We start from the raw sequence: 19,083 nt of genomic DNA, 5'->3' as shown, positions 1-19,083 counted from the left end.
TTTTACATCTGATTATAATGAGACAATAGTAAAACGTGATGCATGCTATATATTAAATGATGTGAGTATAAATATTTTGCTTTCCTTAAGCCCCTGTAAATGACACAGTAATTTTTTTTACATTTTTTTTGATTGATGCTAATTACAGATATCAAATGAGCCTAAAGGGTTAAGTCAACTGCACTGCGTTATTTTTGGTTTACCATGGCAACCGCTACATCATGGAAACCTAATGATGGTTAAGTACAACCAAACCTATTGCAATGGATGCCTAAAAATAATTTTATTGTTTTGTACTTGAATGTCCGCACTTCCGTCTGTGGAAAAGAATGCATTGATTAGACAACAGCGTCACGCTAGATCTGACTTGGAGATTCAGCTTCGTGATATGTACTATTTTGCAGTGGCTTAAAATATTTGCCCGCAATCGGTGATTTCTCTCTGATGACGTAAGCGGCGGGTGTATTCCTCCACGTCCTCGTGATAAATGTCTGCCACTGATCCTTTTGGTTGTGGGAGTTGCTTACCTGCTTGGCACTCACATGGTTAAATTTGAACACCATATCACAAAATGTTTGTGACCTCTTGCGTGTGTATATATATATATATATATATATATATATATATATATATATATATATATATATATATATATATATATATAGAAAAAAACTAAACAAAAAAGCATGATGATGATAAGGTTATGTCATAGACACAATTGATGAGTCAAAGAACGTCTGTCTGGACCTGCTTCCATTAGCGAAGAAATTAAACGGATATGCTGTATGATGATTGACCATGAGTAATGGCAAGTCAAGAGGCCAAGGAAACGTTGACGTCTACAGTATAGAAATGTTCATCGTGTACGCAAAGCCAAGGGATTGTTATTTGTTTGTTTTTTGGTTCAGAAAATTGTATAATTATTTGTTTATCTTATTTCTTGCAATTACATGAATACATGAAATATGCATCATATTATAAAATGAATTTGACAAAGACAACCGTATGTTCCGATAGAAATAGGTAGGACGTTATTAGATTTGGTGCTTCTGTTGGTATTTATGTTGTATTATGGTGGGGCCAAGAAAATAAATCTAAACTTTCTTTCCCCACAGGATAAGAGCAGGGGGGTTATTTGATTGCCGTAGACTGTTTGGTGATCACTAAGTGGGTTGGGTGGTAGGAGTGTGACAGGTGCATGCGAGTAGTGCGCAGTAGGTGGAAATAGAGAGTAATCTATATAATCTACAAAATTATACTTCTCCAATGTAATGAAGGCTTCTGAGGAGCCTTATTCTATTTTTGAAGACACGCTAACCAAGCAGGATCTGGAGAGTGATGCTAGTATTTATTTTTAACAGACCCAGACATTCTCTGATATGAGAAAGTGATAAAGCGGTGTATATGGAAAGCGGTGAACACTGACAGCAAAGAAGTTAGCAAAGGTATCGTTGTGTCCATTTATAAAGGTCACATAGAGGCTTAGACAAACAGCATTAAATGAAAAATGATCTCCATTACCTCCGGAGTGGATCTAGATCTTCCTTAGTGATGTCCCATGAGCCTGCAGCAAAAGCAAGGAGATGTATCTTTCAAGTGTATTTTATTCACTTTGAAAGGAATGGGGGAACAGATGATTTACCTCTTTGGTTCAAAAGAATGGCTGAACAAGAGCTCATAATTCTACGGTAATTACAGGGAGAATTAACATTAATTGCCATAAAGGAATCTAGCCTTTGCTGCCAGTGTTTTTTTTCATGTGAATTTTCCAGATGTATGTGTCTTCTTCTGTATAAGCCGTCAGCTCTTCTCCCCAGCCCTAGCCTCACACATCACTCTTCTCTGTATGGCTGGCGTCTGTGTACTAGCTCCTTGTGTGTTATTTCACATGGTCATCGCAGCACTAATGATAATTGCCATCTGTTTGTATGTGGTTGTTCACTATGCTTACATGTAGGCATACGCACATTATGGTTCTCTACCCTCCATGACCCAATGTCTGTGAATGCAGATGACAAAATAACATTGGATTCATGCAATAACAGAATTGGTTACAGGGTAGTTACCAGTAAAAGCTTGCTTCCATTAATTTAACATTTCCTCATGAAGTGCTTGACAGCCACTGGGTTTCTGGCAAGGCATGGGATACAAGAGGAACACCGGTCCCGACGGGCCAAAGTAAGTCCATGGAAAGACTGCATGGGATGAGGTCAGCAGCCAGGTTTGGTACAAAGGAAATGGATTACCTTTAGTGAGTACCAGCCGATTCGGCAGAGGCTATCACAGTAGGAACAATACAAAATGAGCAATGACATTAACACTACGAATACCCCAAATTAAGTATAACATTACTACGCATTAAGACCCATTGGTACAGAAGGACATGAGGGGCTTCTCTTGTAAGCTGACAGCCTACTAAAGTGTTAAGGTAAATGAGATAGAAGGCTAGTGGCTGCTTTGATGAGAATGATTTGATTGCAACAAGGGTGATGTGAAGAGGTGAACGGCGTGGAGATCTCAAAGGCAGGGGGTAGATAGAAATAGTTTCTAATGCATGCTGATGGTGTTAGGATAGATTGTGCTTTTTCAGTGAGCTTCTAAAGTTAGAATAATTAGGAGAGAGTGTGACTGAATGAGGTTAGGGAACTCCAAAGAATAGCTACAGCACGGGTAAAATCATGAAGACTCAAGTGGGAAGAAATGAAAATGATAATCTGGAGAAAAGAGCATAGATATAGGGGCTTGATAAGTGGTGAAAATGTTATTCCGGAGAGAGTCGGTGGAGGATCTGGCACAGCAGATGAAGGGCAGGATAAAACAATATTTAGTTTGTCAGAGGCGTTAAAGTGTTTTTGCCTTTTAAAGGGTGGAAGAGGAGGTGTTGAGTTAGAGAGGAGTTTGCATAAAAAAAATATCCAGGTACGCTTTTGCAGAACAGCTATCTATTACTGGAAAATGTACCACATCCACTGCCACAAAGCTCTGCCCATTCTTCCCGACTCACATAATTAGCATAGAATCAGTTGGCATAGATCCAAATAATAACCTAGAATAAGCTGGAAATAAATCAAAGGCTTTACCAGAGCATTAACTCCCAGCATATCACTAGTGAATATAATACATTAAATATTACACAAGAAAAACAAAAACTGTTAAATAGTGCCCCCAGTGTTACATGTGTGTTACAGGGAATGATTCTATACCCTTTAATATACATTAATAGTGTGAATAGACTGTCAAAACACACACATACCCAACACAAATATATACACTGCCCGTATACACACACACACTGTCAAAATACACACCTGCCCATACACACACAGTTGAGTAGAGACCCCAGAAAGGAACTCTGACATACCAGCAGAAAGCGGAAGGAGAGAGTAACAAGTGCCAGAGACACTAGAGTCTGAGCCTAGAGAGAACTGTCACAGATATCCTAAGAATGAAGGATTTACATGAGATAAAGTGCTAGAGACAAGCCATGTACAGTATTCAGTACTATGATAAGCGCACCATAGAACATCAGGTTGATTAATTAAATGGGTAACTGGCAGTGACACTTGTGGGTATTTATAGGCGTTCCCTCATAACATCACTGGTAGAGAGTTGACTAAGCCTGCGTAAAAGCCATAGAATTGCAACAAAGTTGAACTCTCAGAACGTTGGGTTAGTTGCAGAAATAGCGTCTGTCCACCAAGGAGCATACGACCACCGATTCAGGGGCAGTGCAGGAGTTTGTGCTGGAACTTACAGGTTGTCAAACTGGAGGCCAACTCGCAAGCAATAGAACGCAACAGACGATGAGTAGATGTATTCGAGGGAATGCAATGAATAGGTGAATACCTGACGAAAGGGTTTCTAGGTGTTTTCTCTAGCTCTGAGGGGAACTGGATTGCCTCATCAATGTTATACAATATACAACATTTCATTGGAATTTCATACAGTTATATTCTTTTCTGTTTAACCTGACTAATCCAAACTACAAATCAAAGTAATGTATTCACCATCTTTTCCATTCCCCCCCCTAGTTTGCAGATAAATTCCAGGAGGTTAAAGAAGCTGCTAAATTGGCACGGGACAGATCTCAAGAAAAAATGGAGACTTCGAGCAATCACTCTCAAGTAAGTCTGTTATGCTTACAATTAATTACTAATACCTACGTTTCGGATTTATAGGAAATATGACGTGTATCTTCCATTAGACATTCTAATCTAGATCAATGCCATTCACACTTGCATCCTAAATATGAACAGGCGCACTGCAGCTTTATGGAATAAAGATAACAGCACATAGTGCCATGTTGAGTACATTTTTTTTTTCCATCCTGGAAATCTGCTTAAAGAAAAAAAGTTTTGCTGCTAAACTCAGCTGGGAACTTCTGTAACAAATGCCACCGCTGAATGTAATACAAAATATTTTGAAAGCTGCCCCGAGTGTGTGTGTGGGGTGATATAGAAAGTTCAGCGACATGAATTAAATAATATTGAGCAGGGCTCTAGAAATCTCAATGCTGTTCTGAACAGGGAAATAATAGAATGCCCTTATCTGAGATAATACCAAATAAACGATATCATTGCTAAGCCAGGTATTTTATCTCCAGTGCCACAACTAGGTCATATTTGGGGTCTCATCTTGAGCTTAGGCACCTCATTCCAAATAGTTGAAATTGATTAAATAGTTTAAACAAGGCTATATAGAATTACTGCTGTTTGACACCCCTTTGCTAAACTAGGTGCCATATTGAATAACCAACCCTTTTGGAATATGCTTACCATAAACCTCTAAATGTTAACTTTCACTTGTGGGTGCTGTTACCTAGCATTTGTTTTCGCATTTCTCCCCAAACCTTATTAACTGTTTTTTGGTGCCAAATTGGTTTAGAAATGCACTACTCGTGAATTAAACATATTTGTCAAGGTGGTCAAGCAGTGACCTTACAACTGCTGTCAAGGCTGTCTCAGGGTTAAGAGAACACACCAGAGGGCTATAGTTGATAATGTAGGTGGGTTTAAAATTAGCTGGATATGGTTTCATGGCCAGGTTTAATGCTTTTGATATACAATGTGTCATGGAAATAGGATTCTACCATAGATTAAAAAAATTCATAGCTGCTCAGGCCCGAACCGGACATCAGGTAAACCAGGCAAAAAGTGGCACCTACCCTTACTGCCGAAAATACCCTCTTTTACCTTGTGTCCCCTTCCTCGATGCACATAGCCACATGTTGCTAAACGGTAAGAGGGTAGCCACAGCCATTAGCCACGCATATATCATTTTATTGGCCCCTGGCTTCTGTGTCACGGCTGTTTTAACTTTTTTTTTTTTTTTTTATCCCCACTCAAGCGCCCTACGTATTCATGCCACAGTAAGGTACAATGCATATGTTGCCTTAAGTGTTTCTTTTTAAATTTTACTTGGTGTTCTCATAGCAACCATTCCCAACTCTGGTAAAGTGTAGATGTCATATACCTTTGGCCATTAGCTGAACCCCATAGTAGAATAACACGCACTGTTTAATATAATTTGGTCGCTGAACAGTTTTAAACTTCGGGCTTTAGTGAAGCAATATCCTGATAAATTATTTAACGTTTTTTACTGTTGGTGACGGAGGACCTTATGTTAACGGTGAAGTAATGACAAAAGTAGAGGGCAAGAGGCATCGCTGTAACATTAGGGTGTATTTTCTCCTCTGAGAGGGTGGTAAATGAATTACAGTTCCCCAGCAGAAGCAGTGGAAGTTAATACAGTGAAGGAAATTAACTATGGATGGTATAGTTGCAAAGATATCCTGAACACTACATGGGTCAAATAAGAAATCTTATAAGAAATGTAATACTGTTTTTCTGTTTCTCAAAAAAATGGTTGTATTCTAGAAGGCCAGACGCTGCTGTTGTGTTTTGTCAACTTGTTGATCTTATCAATTGACCATACTACAAATTTTGTTTTTTTACAAAGCTATGCCTGGGGCCTGGGGTGTTGCACTCTAGGGCCACAAAGATACAGATTTCTTTTCAGAATGATAGCTAAAATTTGCTTAGTGATACAGTGCTGGATATATATATATATATATATATATATATATATATATATATATATATATATATATAATATAATATAATTTCACTTGAAGGATCACTTCTTTAACCTTCTGAGTTTAGATACAGCTTTGAATTGAATGCGTGTACTGAGCTTGAACGTATTCTGGGTTTCTGCAGAATTTGACACCCCTGATTGCAACCACGTTTTCCATAGGAGTAATGGTGAAATTGGTGGTGTTTTTGTTACTAATTGGCCTTGCTCACATTTTAGCTCAGAATCAGTGCTCAGAACACTTATATATGTGTGCAGATTATTATTATTTACAAGTTTGTGGTTCTAGGGGCAGTCCATAATAATGATAAACTGGTATTGACCATAGAACCATATTGATTGGACATCCACATTGTGTGCAGTGTTAAGTAAATATAGGATTAATTTTTTGATAATGTAACAAATGTGGATTTCTTTGAATCTGAAACTAGAGTCTTATGCCAGAATATGATTGCCAGCCTTAATCGGCTCTGTGTCCCCACATTCTAGCTTTCAAAACCTGTTGTTATTATTCTTTTGCACAAAAACACACAATAATGATTTTGTAAATACTTCAGTCTTTAACAATGTTACTTTTGATTTTTTTTAATGAAGTTTTGGCCCAGTGCATTGGTTACATATATTCCAAGTTTATATATACTTGGAAATAATCATTAAGTTTAAAGCAAATATACTGCAGAGTTTTGTTGTGCAACACATTTGTTAGGTTGATGAATTTTGAGAAAATAGCCATATATCTAAGGTAATATACTGATTCTGTGTACGGGCTGGGGAAAATTATGAAGAAATCTGGGAGCCTAGAAGGCTATATATGTAAAAATCAATATAAAATGGGACAAAATCCAAATTTTTCATGCTCCATCAACTATATGCCTTGACTTTGTAGTCTTGTTTATCTTTTTTCCTGTATAAGAGAAAGCTTGTGCTGCTGCATTATTGATAAATTCTGGCATGCTTTTTAGGAATCGGGACGTGAAACTCCATCTTCAACTCGAGCTTCAAGTGTGAACGGAACAGATGATGAGAAAGCTTGTCATGGTGGCCCTCAAGACACTGAGTTAAAGAATGAGAATGATAAATTAAAAACTGCTCTTGCACAAAGGTAATTTAACTACACATTTTTTTCTTTCTTTATAATGTATGTTGCGGTTATCAATTTATTGGGGGAGGGGGATAGAGCAGTTAAACCCCAAGAAGCATATGCCTTGGTGTGCAGAAGTATCTTGTCCTGGTGGGGGACTCCATGAATCTCATGTTTGACTAGCCCAATGTGTCTCATTCAATAGTGTAGTCTGAGGTCTGCCTCCAAAGCCCTCGGTCACCATTCCCTTGCTGTTTGTGCTGGACTTCATCAATCCCACCAAATAATTATTGTTGCTAATTAAGAAATATGGCGAATATGGCAACGATTTATTAACACAGACTCAACTTCAGAAACCAGTACAATGTGAAAGAACATATAATTCCACACTGCAGCCTATATCGATTATACCTTTATATGTAGAATGGCTAATAGAGAAATACGAGCATACCACATTTTAAATGCTATACAAATGACCGCATAACAATTTCCCAGTGCAGCATGGTTTTAAGCAGAATGGTGATATATAAAGTGACGCCATAAGCAATTGTCAGTTAGATCTGTCCGAGTCCAACTCAATGCATCCTTAAGGTACAATGAGCAACGGATTATCCCATGGGCAGTAGGAAGAATAACATTTCACTGGGAAGTATAAAGGATCCCTCAAAGGCACCTTAAGAAAGAGGAGATCAAAAGCAAATGCAGAAATAAGTCAGCACTTATAGGATCAATGCAAGCTACAGCCTCATATATGCTAACAGACACTGCACAGAGTAAAAATAGTGCAAGCGCTTCCATAGCAAAATACATGCATAAGTGTCAGCAACAACAAGCGAATACTGCTGCAACAATAACATGATAAAATAAACACACTGGAACTCAGATACATATGTTGCTGTCTATGATATCGCTCATTAAACTAGATTAAACACATTTGTAGGATTAAATAATTAAATTACTAGCCCAAATTTGTATGAAAACACAAAAGAAAGCCCTTATGTACAATAATGTAAATTAGTTCTTAGATAGAGAAATAACTAAGGAAAAGTAGATAAATAACAGAATAATCTTCCTTTTACCTGTACCTTTTAATTGAAATGCTCACCTTTTGGAATAAAAGGACAGAGCATTTAAATGTTGTTCGATCAAAAAGGTTAAAATGCACTTGCATAAATGAGATCAGCGTGTAGCAGCAGCATTCAAATTCGATATAGATTATACCTTTATTGGCTAACTGATGTATAATGGATTGCAAGCTTTTGAGACTATCTTCAGGAATATAATATTCCATATATAATATGGGCAGCATTTAGCGATACAGCCAAAGCTGATGTTTTGGCTCTGATGATCTCTCGTAGATAAAGACAGATTTGTGATAGACCATCTAAATGCATCCTGAGGTCTCAATGAACACACAATTTCCCCACAGGCTGTAGAAAGAATAACATTTTACTGGAAAGAATCAGTAAATGAATGTGACATTCCACACTGCTCCCGAATGAGGTCCTAGGCAAAGGAATAACATAGAAGCCTTAAGGAACCATTTAATCATGGCACCATATAAGCTATTGCCATCAGCTGCGCTATATTTAAGAATCTGACATATATATATATATATATATATATATATATATATATATATTAAACAAAAAAAAATTGTTGCCATTTGCAGTCAACTGCAAACTATCCCCAGTGCTGTAATCTGTAAGATATCCAACTTCTAGATGTGTTGAAAATGTATTTGTACGGTATTTAAATTGCCCTTTTTAGCATTTACTTTCTTAGGAAGGATTTCTTCAAGGAATACGCTTTGTTTTCCTTGAAATACCATTGTAAATCTACGAATCTTTTTATATTCGTTCCACTTCTCTCTCAAGCATCTCTTGTTTTAGTGACTGCTCTTACTGCGTCTAATTTAAGAACTGCGTGTTATAACGTGGCTGTCAGACTTAGCTGAGTAATATTGTTAAAAACAGCCACTAGGCATTGCCTTTAAATATATTTTATGTCTCTGTGCTGGAGTTTTGTCATTCAGATACCATCCGTTTGACTTACTATTGTGATGTAGGTATGCTCAATAATTCTGGCTGTCATTGGTTTTTATTTTTTATTTGAATTTTTAATTAAATTGTGTTAGAATGTAGTGCCTCTTTAATGCTATTGCTGTTAATGCTACAATACTCTAGTATGTAGGTTAGACTCTTGCTGTTTATATTGTTTAATATTCATATCCACCAGCATTTGAATCCTAATAATTTCCAGCCATTGCCCCGGACTGCCCTGTGGTTCCATGATATCAGTGGTGATTAAATCTGAAAAGGGCTAACATACTCAGCAAAGTGGCCCATTAATACAAAGGTATTAATATGGCATGAGGCAACACACTATCCAGGCCTGTAAACTCACCAAAAATGTGCACAACCTGGATCTAGTCTTGGTGTAAATGCTGCCTAGAGTATACTAGGTCTCAATGGCTATATGAGGAAATGCAGATATAAAGCAAGGCTTGTGGTAGTGTCAACATTTCCATTATCTTTTTTTTTTCCATACTGTAAATCTCATGCTTTCATGTATCATAACGCATATTTTTTTATTTTAAGAATGCGCATATATTGTGGCACCTTCTAGGTAAACCATGAAAAACACATTTTCAACGAGATCGCTTGAATGCATGTGTATAGTTACGAAATTTTTAGTGCCGATGCGTCTGTGTGGCTACTTTTAAGACAGCAGAGTAGATTTAATGTATATACTTTTTCTTAATGGGAACTTTCCATGTGAATTGAAACTTTATAAACATAAACCAAAAAGCAGGAAGGGAATGTATTTTGGGCAGCAAATTCTTTGAATTAAATCCACTTAGCTACATCTCAAAGAGAAGATATTCCATACCAAGAATTCAAATTCGATCACAATACAGTTTTGCAAAAACATTAGACTTCTGGGATTTTTTTTTTTTATTTGGTTCGGTCTCAGTGTTTTGATTTTTTAAATTTTAAGGTTGCCTGGAAAGTGTTTATTATGTTTTAGGTGAACTTTGAATGTGTTAACTCTTTATATAATTGGACATAAACACTTTAACAGCGTCGCCATTCAGTTCTGTCTGCATCAGTTGAGAAATCAAGTATTAGGATTAAATTTCCTCTTGTGGTTTCTGCGTTAAGAGAACTGGCACCGCACCCAGAATTAAACAGAGTGAGCTCGCTGCAATGTCCCAAAGTGATTTTGAGAGTGACATTTTGGGGAGCTGTCACTAACTACACGCAGATTCTCATGTAAGCCAGACGTGTCGGTCACCATGGAGAAAAAGATGGCAATAAAAACTAAACAAGGGGGAAAAAACTAGAACAAAGGGTGATATGGCTAAAGCATTAAACATTTCCTTATTTCAAAAACGCTATTCTTTATCCCAATCGTGAATTAGAATAATCCCTCTAAAAGAAAAATATCATGCAAAAACAGCCGTGTTATTTTAGGTAAACGGTTATTCATTCTTTTGCTAAAGTGTTCCTAATGAGAGCAGTGTCGCAATGCTAATATGCCCATCTGTTACAATGTTGTATCTCATGTGCCCACTCACAAAATGCTGTCAAGATGATAGACCGCTATTAAATAACTAGAAATGTAACAATAATGTGTGTATCTTTACCTTTCGTCCACATTACCCCCTATGGGATGGTTCTAGGTGGACCTAGGTAAAAACACAGAAACTAATAAACTCAGCAAGTGCTTTCACATTTGTATAATGTATGCAGTTACATTTATGGTAAGTCTGTATAAGTATTTAAAAAGTTTCAGCTCTTTTTCATCTTATGGGTCTTTGGTGATCCATAGGGCCTCATAAGCTGATTACGGTGCTGACTATGGTGGCATCCCCTATGCTTGGCTTCATTTGCTCGCCAAATGTTGGGTGGCCAAACATTTCATGAACGTAATTTGTCAGGTTGGTTTATTTGTAGGTGACACGTTTGTCTGGATTCACTTGAATGCTCATAGTCCTAGAGCAGGGGTGTCCAACCTGCGGCCCTCCAGCTGCTGCAGGACTACATCTCCCATAATGCTCTTTCAGCAGGGGCTGGCTGAGGAGTATGGGAATTGTAGTTCTGCAGCAGCTGGAGGGCCGCAGGTTGGACACCCCTGTCCTAGAGCATCTACAGATAAATGCTTTGGATAAAGCAATAGGCTTAGCTTGCTGCTTTCCACATCTTGGTGAAAACATTTTAATTGTCTGAAGTACCCTTTTACACCAAAAAAGGTTAGTGCTAGACATTAATGACAAAGAGTTGTTCTCCTATTTGTTGGGTGCTAGTTGACCCAATGACTCCTATGATAAATGTTCCAAGAAGGGTAAAAATGGTTATAATTCAGTATATGGTTAAAGGTAAGCATCTAGTGACCCCCTGAAGGATAATATGTGTAAATTAAATCTCATTGTCATGTCTATATTGTCTTGTTATCAGCAACTCCAATGTGAAGAAATGGGAAACCGAACTGGAGACCCTGAGAGAGAGCAATGCCCGGCTGTCCTCCGCACTACAGGAATCTATTGCTAGTGTGGAACACTGGAAGGCACAATTTTTAACATGTAGAGACGAAAACGATCAACTCAGGAACAAGGTAAAATCCATGTGTGTACATTACGTTATATTTACTTCTAGAGCACTGACAGATTCCAAACCGCTATATAAAATAAATACCATTAAAATTGACAATATACAAAATTGACAATAACATTATTATACGTCAAGATATGCTGCTACAGAACAGGAAGAAGTTCTATTAAATAGTGTGTGCAACAATCGGGGTCCCTGTGGCAGGGCCGTTTTTAACGCTGTGCAAAAAGGGCACCTGCCCCAGGCCTAGTCATTCCTGTGGGGTCCATAGCAGCTGCCCCGTGATCCCACAACCACCACGGTCTCAGGGGGGGCAACTGCGACCTGGCCCGCCACCTGGCCCGCCTGGCCGACCCACCGCTTACCTCTGTGTTGCTTGCACACCATGCGAGGAACCTCTCTTGTACCCCCCATGGGAAAGCAGGAACTCGGCAGAGTTTTGTTATGTCACATTACCCTGCTGCATTCCTGCTTTCCTGGGTGGTAAAAGAGAATTTTACCTCCTGAGGAGTGTTCTTTGGGCAGCTGCAATACTTTTGGAAAGTAGTTTATTAATGTTTTACTATTCACTTTATCACGTGAGATTTGGGGTCCTTTTTAACTTCACATTTATCTTTCTGTTCAATAGCAAATATCATACTTTCTTTCCGCCAGCCTTCAAACATGTTTTCTGCATTACAGTGTGTCATCGCATCTTAAAGCTGATCTGTTCCCCATTCCAAATCCTACACAAATATTACAATTAAGGTATATTATCTGTATGTGTATATACCCATAAATACATATCAAAAAATATATATAAAAAGTGAAAGTTTTATTACAGCATGTAAATAAAAATATATAATATTGATCAAAAAGAGCAAAAGTCTGAGACCACCAACGTACCATGGGCCGAAATGTTTAGGGTCTACTCTTTTCTGTATTTGGATGTTTGTAATAAATCTGCTCTTACCTTTTCTCCAAGATATATTTTGTTGAGATGTTTTTCCCTGCAAACCATGCCACATTTTATATCCTGTCTTTTGTAATACATGCAAAGCTATCGAGTAGTTTTGGCCCAGTGGAATGTGGAACCGTGTGCTGATGCCGGTGAAGAAACATCAAAAGCAACAGATGATTACTTAGTACTACTTTTATTGTTTTGCTGAGGTATACGTGGGCATAATTTGTGATCAAAAGGCGCATTTTACAACTAATGTGATTCAGAAACCTTTGGGAATGTGAATTGGTTAATAAGGCTTAGTGTTGGTAGAGAGGACTTCTTAAGAATATTCAGTTCCAGGCGTTTGATTATGCCCACAACCTAAAGCTGTTGGGTGTCACTTGTGTACGGAGTGCATCCATACCATTGGTATCATTGTACTGGTATTGCACATAACTGACATAAATCCAATTCTTTTTTTATTTTATTTTTTGAAGATTACAGAGCTTGAAGCTCAATGTGATGAAATTGATAAAGCAAAAGAGAGAAATGAAGAACTCCGCAGAAGACTACAGGAACTGGAAACTGAGATCCTAGACAAGGAAGCGGTATGTTCATACTATATGCATGTCTGATACATGTGATGATGCGTATGTTATGTATACATGAGTTGTATATAGTTATATATGGATGTGCGTATATATGTGAATATGATTTTTTTATGTTTTTAGACTCTCCAGTATAATTCAAATATTTACAGCAAGTTAGTGACAAAGGTACATGTACTAATAAAGCCAGTACAGACCCACGCCGTGCTGATGGCTGTACAGTCGTGAGGCACCGTGGTTCACTAGCTTGTGATTGTTTCTTCGTGTTGGTTTACCTCCAGTGAAGGAACCTCGTGCACTAGAGTGTGCGTTACACGGTTCTGTTTCTGTCATCTGTCTGGCGTTTTGTGCTTTGCTGCATCCAGTGTTCCAAGATACATGTTTTATTAATGATTCCAAATCTCAAGGGAGTCCATTGTCAATGGCTGTCCTTTCCAAAAGTGCCTGGTTTGTGGTAAAAATGCAAAGAACAGCATGGAAATAATTGTATGGCGAAGAAATATGTCATTTGGATGATTGACAGTGCACCATTTTCCAAGTTTAATTGGTCCTATGTCCTGAACAGTTCTCTAGCTTATTGAAGCTTTTAGCCCATTTTTTTTAATATAGTTTGACTGACATTAAATTGCTTTTTGTTCTTTGATATATGGTTGCTAAAACAAATTGTGGCCAACCCTAAAGGCAGTGAAAGTGTTAATTACTGCTTATACATGTCACAAAACAGATGTCTGCAAAATACTGACATGGTGGAAAACCTACCTGTAGCAATCAGAGTGACGCATTGGCCAATCTAGGCTTGGTCTAGGTTCATGTTCAAATGATGTCAAACCTGCCGGCTAGATGAGCTCTTATCTGTTGTCAAGTTCTAGTCAGTGTTATTGCCTACGATAGAATCTAGGAATGTTATCCAGACAGTATCTTGAAAAAATAGGATTACTACTACTAACAATAATGTTATACCCTGAAATATTGGGTTTGATTACAAAGGCATTCTTGTTTCCAGCCTTCTGATATTGGGTATGTCCAGGAACACCAATGTGGTAATGATGTAGTGATATTGTTTGGATATAATTCTTATAAGAACTAAGATGAAACCATCCAAAAACCACCAAGATAATCTTTCTCTGACTTATAGAAAATATGCAGCTCATTACGTTATGATTTCCAAAAAAAAATCAGGTGAATGTGGACAGTCCTTAGGAACCAGGATGACATAGCTGATGACTGTAGTGGAAGTTCTAGCTCCTACCATTTAAATGACGTTCTTTCTTTCACTCTAAAATTATGTGAAGATTACGTTTTCGGTGCCTGTTATGCAATTGTCTTTTAAAGTACTCTGCAGGAGTTGTTAAATTGATTTCTGTTTTCAATACGTTAGCTGCTGCGGACGCACACACAAATTGTGTGGGCTTGGTTTATTGTAACACAAATTATTCTAACAGCATGTCCTAGAAAATCGAAAATAGTGTCATCTTTAATTGGGCTTCCAGGAAGTTGCTGTCAGTACCCCTCGGAAAACAGGCTGTAGATATCTCCATCGAGAGGTCATTAAATGATAAAAAAAAGGAGACTTAACAGCACAGATCGTATTTATATGGGATAGACTGATTTGGTTTTGAAAGTCTGTAGGACTAAAGCTTTACATTAGCAGGGGTTAAGCTGTAATTGAAGTATAAATTCCTTTTAGAAATACTTGCTTGAGAAAAATCAAAGCCTGAAAATCAGGAACTAGTATCTGCTATATTAGCAAATTAAAAAACATTCCTGCTAGGCATTTTATTAAATTTGAGTTCTGGAGAACAATGACACATTGATGTTAGCGGGTATTTGTCTCTTATCTGCTAAAGGATCTGAGAATTGGGTCTCACAAACACTGTGAATGTAACCGGTCTTCATTCAGCCTGTGCTGTCTGATAACCTCAGCTCTCAACCCCTTTAACCTCAAAGGGTTAACTGTATTATTTATATAGCATATAATTGAGTTGTTTCCGTTCTCATTTCAGTTTTATTGATATTTTTTGTACGCAGGAGTTGGAAGATCTCAGGAAACAAAGTGAAGTTATCCCACAGCTGATGTCAGAATGTGAATCTGTGAATGAAAAGCTCCAGGTACTTAACGAATAACACAAGTAGAAAAGTCAGGCGAAACGTTACTAGCTCTGGATTATATAAGGATATGTTTTAATGGTTTTCCCATTATTGTTAGCTTTCAGAACTGGGTTGTACAAGCTGTTGCTTAGTTGTTTGTGTTTTTTTTTTTTTTTTTTATTATTTCTATATATTTCTTATGTTTGTACAGTATGTAGTCATTCCAGAGCCGGCTGTACAATGGGGCCTAACAAGCACCTTCCAAAACAAAAGGATATTTTACAGACTGGTGTCTTTTGTATTAATCTGGAGCACTGTAACAGCAAGAATTAAAGATATAAAATCATATTTATGTACTGGCTCCTGTGCTCACCATTATATTGGTGCATAACTATGGGTTTATGGTGTAATTACTATGTTACTGATTAATCATACCAGCCGCAAGGGGAATGTACCCAGAACAGCATTGTTTATTAAGTAAAAATGCTGAGAATTTGTTTACAACATGACACTGTACTGTCTACTTAATTATCTTTCTCATAATAAATGGACTCGTGTTGCTGACATCGGCATCAGAGAGCAGAAATACTCTTGAGATCATGTCCCTGGTGTGCATGTGTTCATCAACCCACTTAGTAGCAAAACTCCGGCTTGTGAAATACATAACCTGTTCAGAAGAGACACAGCATAAACAAAAGGTGTTTTATTAGTGGCAATAGAGATTTCTTCCCCAGTCTTTGATGCTTTTAAAGGATCTTAGTCTGGTAATGCCAAGGGTCCCAGAATCCAAATTGTCTTGTGTCAAATTGGATCCACACAACTCTGATGGCAAAAAAAAGTAAAATCATTTCTCATATATTCCTAATTGATTTGGTTACGCTACAGAATATCCTATACTATATCAACAAACAGACATGGCTAAAAAGGTATATATTATGATGCGTTCCCATCCTTTATTGCAGGACGCTGAGCATAGAAACCAAGAACTTGAAGAGAAAGTGAGGACTCTTAGAAAAGACATGGAAGAAAGCAAGCACAGACAGGGTCACCTGAAACTGGAACTGAAACATTTTCTGAACATACTAGATGGAAAGATTGATGACTTGCACGAATTCCGTCAAGGACTTTCAAAACTAGAAATTGATAACTAGGGTGCGGAAATTTTTTCACCACGTAGGTCCTACACAGGGTAACCCCCGGGGTTAGAAAGCTGGTCAATGCTATTTGAATGTTTCTGTAGCGCCTTTAGGATCACTGTCTATAGCCTAATTTGACAACCAGTAGCTGCCTACCACTTCAAAGCCATTTATTTTTACACTATCAATCTGGGAGATAGCTTCCCAATCTGCACAATGCAAATAAGGTAAAGTCCATAAAGTTTATGTAAAAGAAGAGCGAGATAAAAGTGACTAATATAGTCTTTGGTCATCTGTGGTCACCACCCAAAATCCTTTTCAGAGAAGCTTTGAAGACCAAAATATATATATATCTTAGAATTCCTTCTATAGTGTCTTTAAGGTATGTAGTACTCCCAGTATGTTGGATCTGCAATAAGAAGAAAAATGGCACATAGCCAAGACACCTAGTTAGCTGTTCTGATTTAGGCAGCAATCTGCTATTTTCCTTGGAAATTAAGTTGCAATAAATCCAGTAAGAGTAAAAAGGGTATATTCTAGGATTCTTCACGTGTTTTATGATTCTGTACTTTGGAGGTGAACAGATTTTGTTCTGATATTGAGTTGTAATATAAAAAGCACAAAAAATAGAGGACACGTTGTAGTTTTCTACACTAAAAGTTGAACTTTAACTCTTAATATAATAAATAGAACACAAAAACCCAGTCCATTCTATGCTTCCTTATATTTAATGATATTGTGTCTTAAGTTCTGCAAGATTTATATACAAAAATGTTGCTGCTTTCATAGACCTCTGTTAATATGAACTGTAAAAAGGCTGACTGACTCTGGGACAATTCTGCCTCTGGATGCTGGAGTGAAGCCTATTTTGTAAAATAATAAAAACTATTGAGCAGAAATGTTATATTTTTCCAGTTTCCGTTCCACTAATAGCACTAAGAGAGAATGTTTATCCAATTCCGTCTCCTTGAAGTGAGATGACAATGGCTATTTGTCTAAACCAAAAATAAGAGTAATCAACCTAGATAACTTCATAAATTTGCACACTAATTAATAATTATTAGTACGTCTGTGTAAACCAACAAAAAAATGCAACAGTGGCTTCCAATTGTAGCTGTCTCCTAAGTTGTAACTTGTTGTGCTTCCAAAATTCGTATACAATCAGCTGAACAGTTCCATTACGAAACGATATAGTATAGTCTCTGTGTAATACCAATAGACTTTAAGTGTTCAGTATCTGGAACCTTGATGGAACTCCAGTAAACATCTATCCAGAGATAAAGAAAATATACTATTATATTTGCAATTGGTAGTACAAACTACCATTAACTTATGACAAGGGGACATATGCAGAACACAACTCCCAGCTCCAGCTTCTGCTCCTATTACTCTGGGCAAGCCATCCAGTATGTGAGATGAAGAGCCGTACATTCCTCTGTCACCCCTCTTGAAGCCCGTTGGTGAAACGCGTAGGATGGGAGGAACAAAATTTGAACTCCAAGGTACCTTTCCCAGATAGCGCCCCATTTACCATCTCTGGGATTTGGTATATTGATTGATGAAATTCGTATTTTAAGCATGTGTTTTTAATCCTGATTAAAAATCTTCATACGGTACTTTACTAGTGTGCCCCATACCATCAGGCCAAGAAGACAGATGGGACAATTAGTGGAGTCACAGAGTTTGACCAGTGTATGTAGAGAAACCCGGAAAATAAAGATGGTAGAGGAATGTATGGCCTTTGCAGAGCCTACTCTTACATGGGCCCAGGTGGCACATTTTTCTTAGTACTACGGCTTGGAACATGTTCCCTTTCCATGCGCTGGTGCACTAACCTTTCTGAGCCGGAAGCCACTGGTGACCTGTTAAATAGTTCTATACAAATGCTTAAAGGTAGTTTAAACAGGTTTTCTCCACATGAGTATCCCTAGTTTCAAAGGAAAAGAGAACTAACATTTATTAACTTTTATTAAAGTAATCCTTCAAAATGAAGCAAAGAGCAGGAACAACAAAGAAACAAAAGATGAGATACAGCAACAACCAGCTTTCCAATATAAAGAACCAGTTTAGCCAACTATTTTGTTTAAAAAATGAACATATTTGACTCTTGTATGCCCTCGAGAAGGTTATAGCCATCCAAAAACTGCTGGAGTGCCATGTACCAAGAAGGACTAAAGAAAACCTGACCGTGAATGCCTACTAAATGTTAACCAAATGTGAAACATTAAGGAGCATGGATAATGACAGGCAAGACAAAAGAATCAGAGTCATTTAATGAAAGGGGTTTTTTTCCATAAAAAAACCATAAGCTGTCACATTTGAAATGATGACATCAATGGGAATGGAATAGATGAGCTCAGCCTGTAAGAAAAATACTGAGATGGATAGCAAGAGGGCACGGATAGCATTTTCGCTGTGGCATTCTATACTTTGAGTTAGACAGATGCAAGCGTGTCTGCAAGCAAGCGTGTCAATGGAATCATAAATTGGCTCTAGTTCAAAAATGTTATTGACTTTTGGCTCTGTGTGGTAGCCTTTGGGA

At 37.6% G+C, this 19,083-nt stretch overlaps 1 protein-coding gene across 1 annotated transcript in view; it reads left to right on the top strand.

The window, feature by feature from the left end:
• Nucleotides 1-17,426, top strand: part of HOMER2 (homer scaffold protein 2) — a 44,215-nt gene extending 26,789 nt beyond the window's left edge. The window contains exons 4-9 of the mRNA XM_053464375.1: nt 4,032-4,124; nt 7,056-7,195; nt 11,635-11,791; nt 13,207-13,317; nt 15,346-15,426; nt 16,368-17,426. Coding sequence (XP_053320350.1) covers nt 4,032-4,124; nt 7,056-7,195; nt 11,635-11,791; nt 13,207-13,317; nt 15,346-15,426; nt 16,368-16,556 — 771 coding nt within the window. The 3' untranslated portion in view covers nt 16,557-17,426. The remainder of the gene's footprint in view (nt 1-4,031; nt 4,125-7,055; nt 7,196-11,634; nt 11,792-13,206; nt 13,318-15,345; nt 15,427-16,367) is intronic.
• Nucleotides 17,427-19,083: the final 1,657 nt, after the last annotated feature.

The sequence above is a fragment of the Spea bombifrons genome, chromosome 4 (assembly GCF_027358695.1).
Source record: "Spea bombifrons isolate aSpeBom1 chromosome 4, aSpeBom1.2.pri, whole genome shotgun sequence".
In the NCBI taxonomy this organism is placed as follows: domain Eukaryota; kingdom Metazoa; phylum Chordata; class Amphibia; order Anura; family Pelobatidae; genus Spea; species Spea bombifrons.
This window is presented reverse-complemented; position numbering and strand designations above follow the sequence as displayed.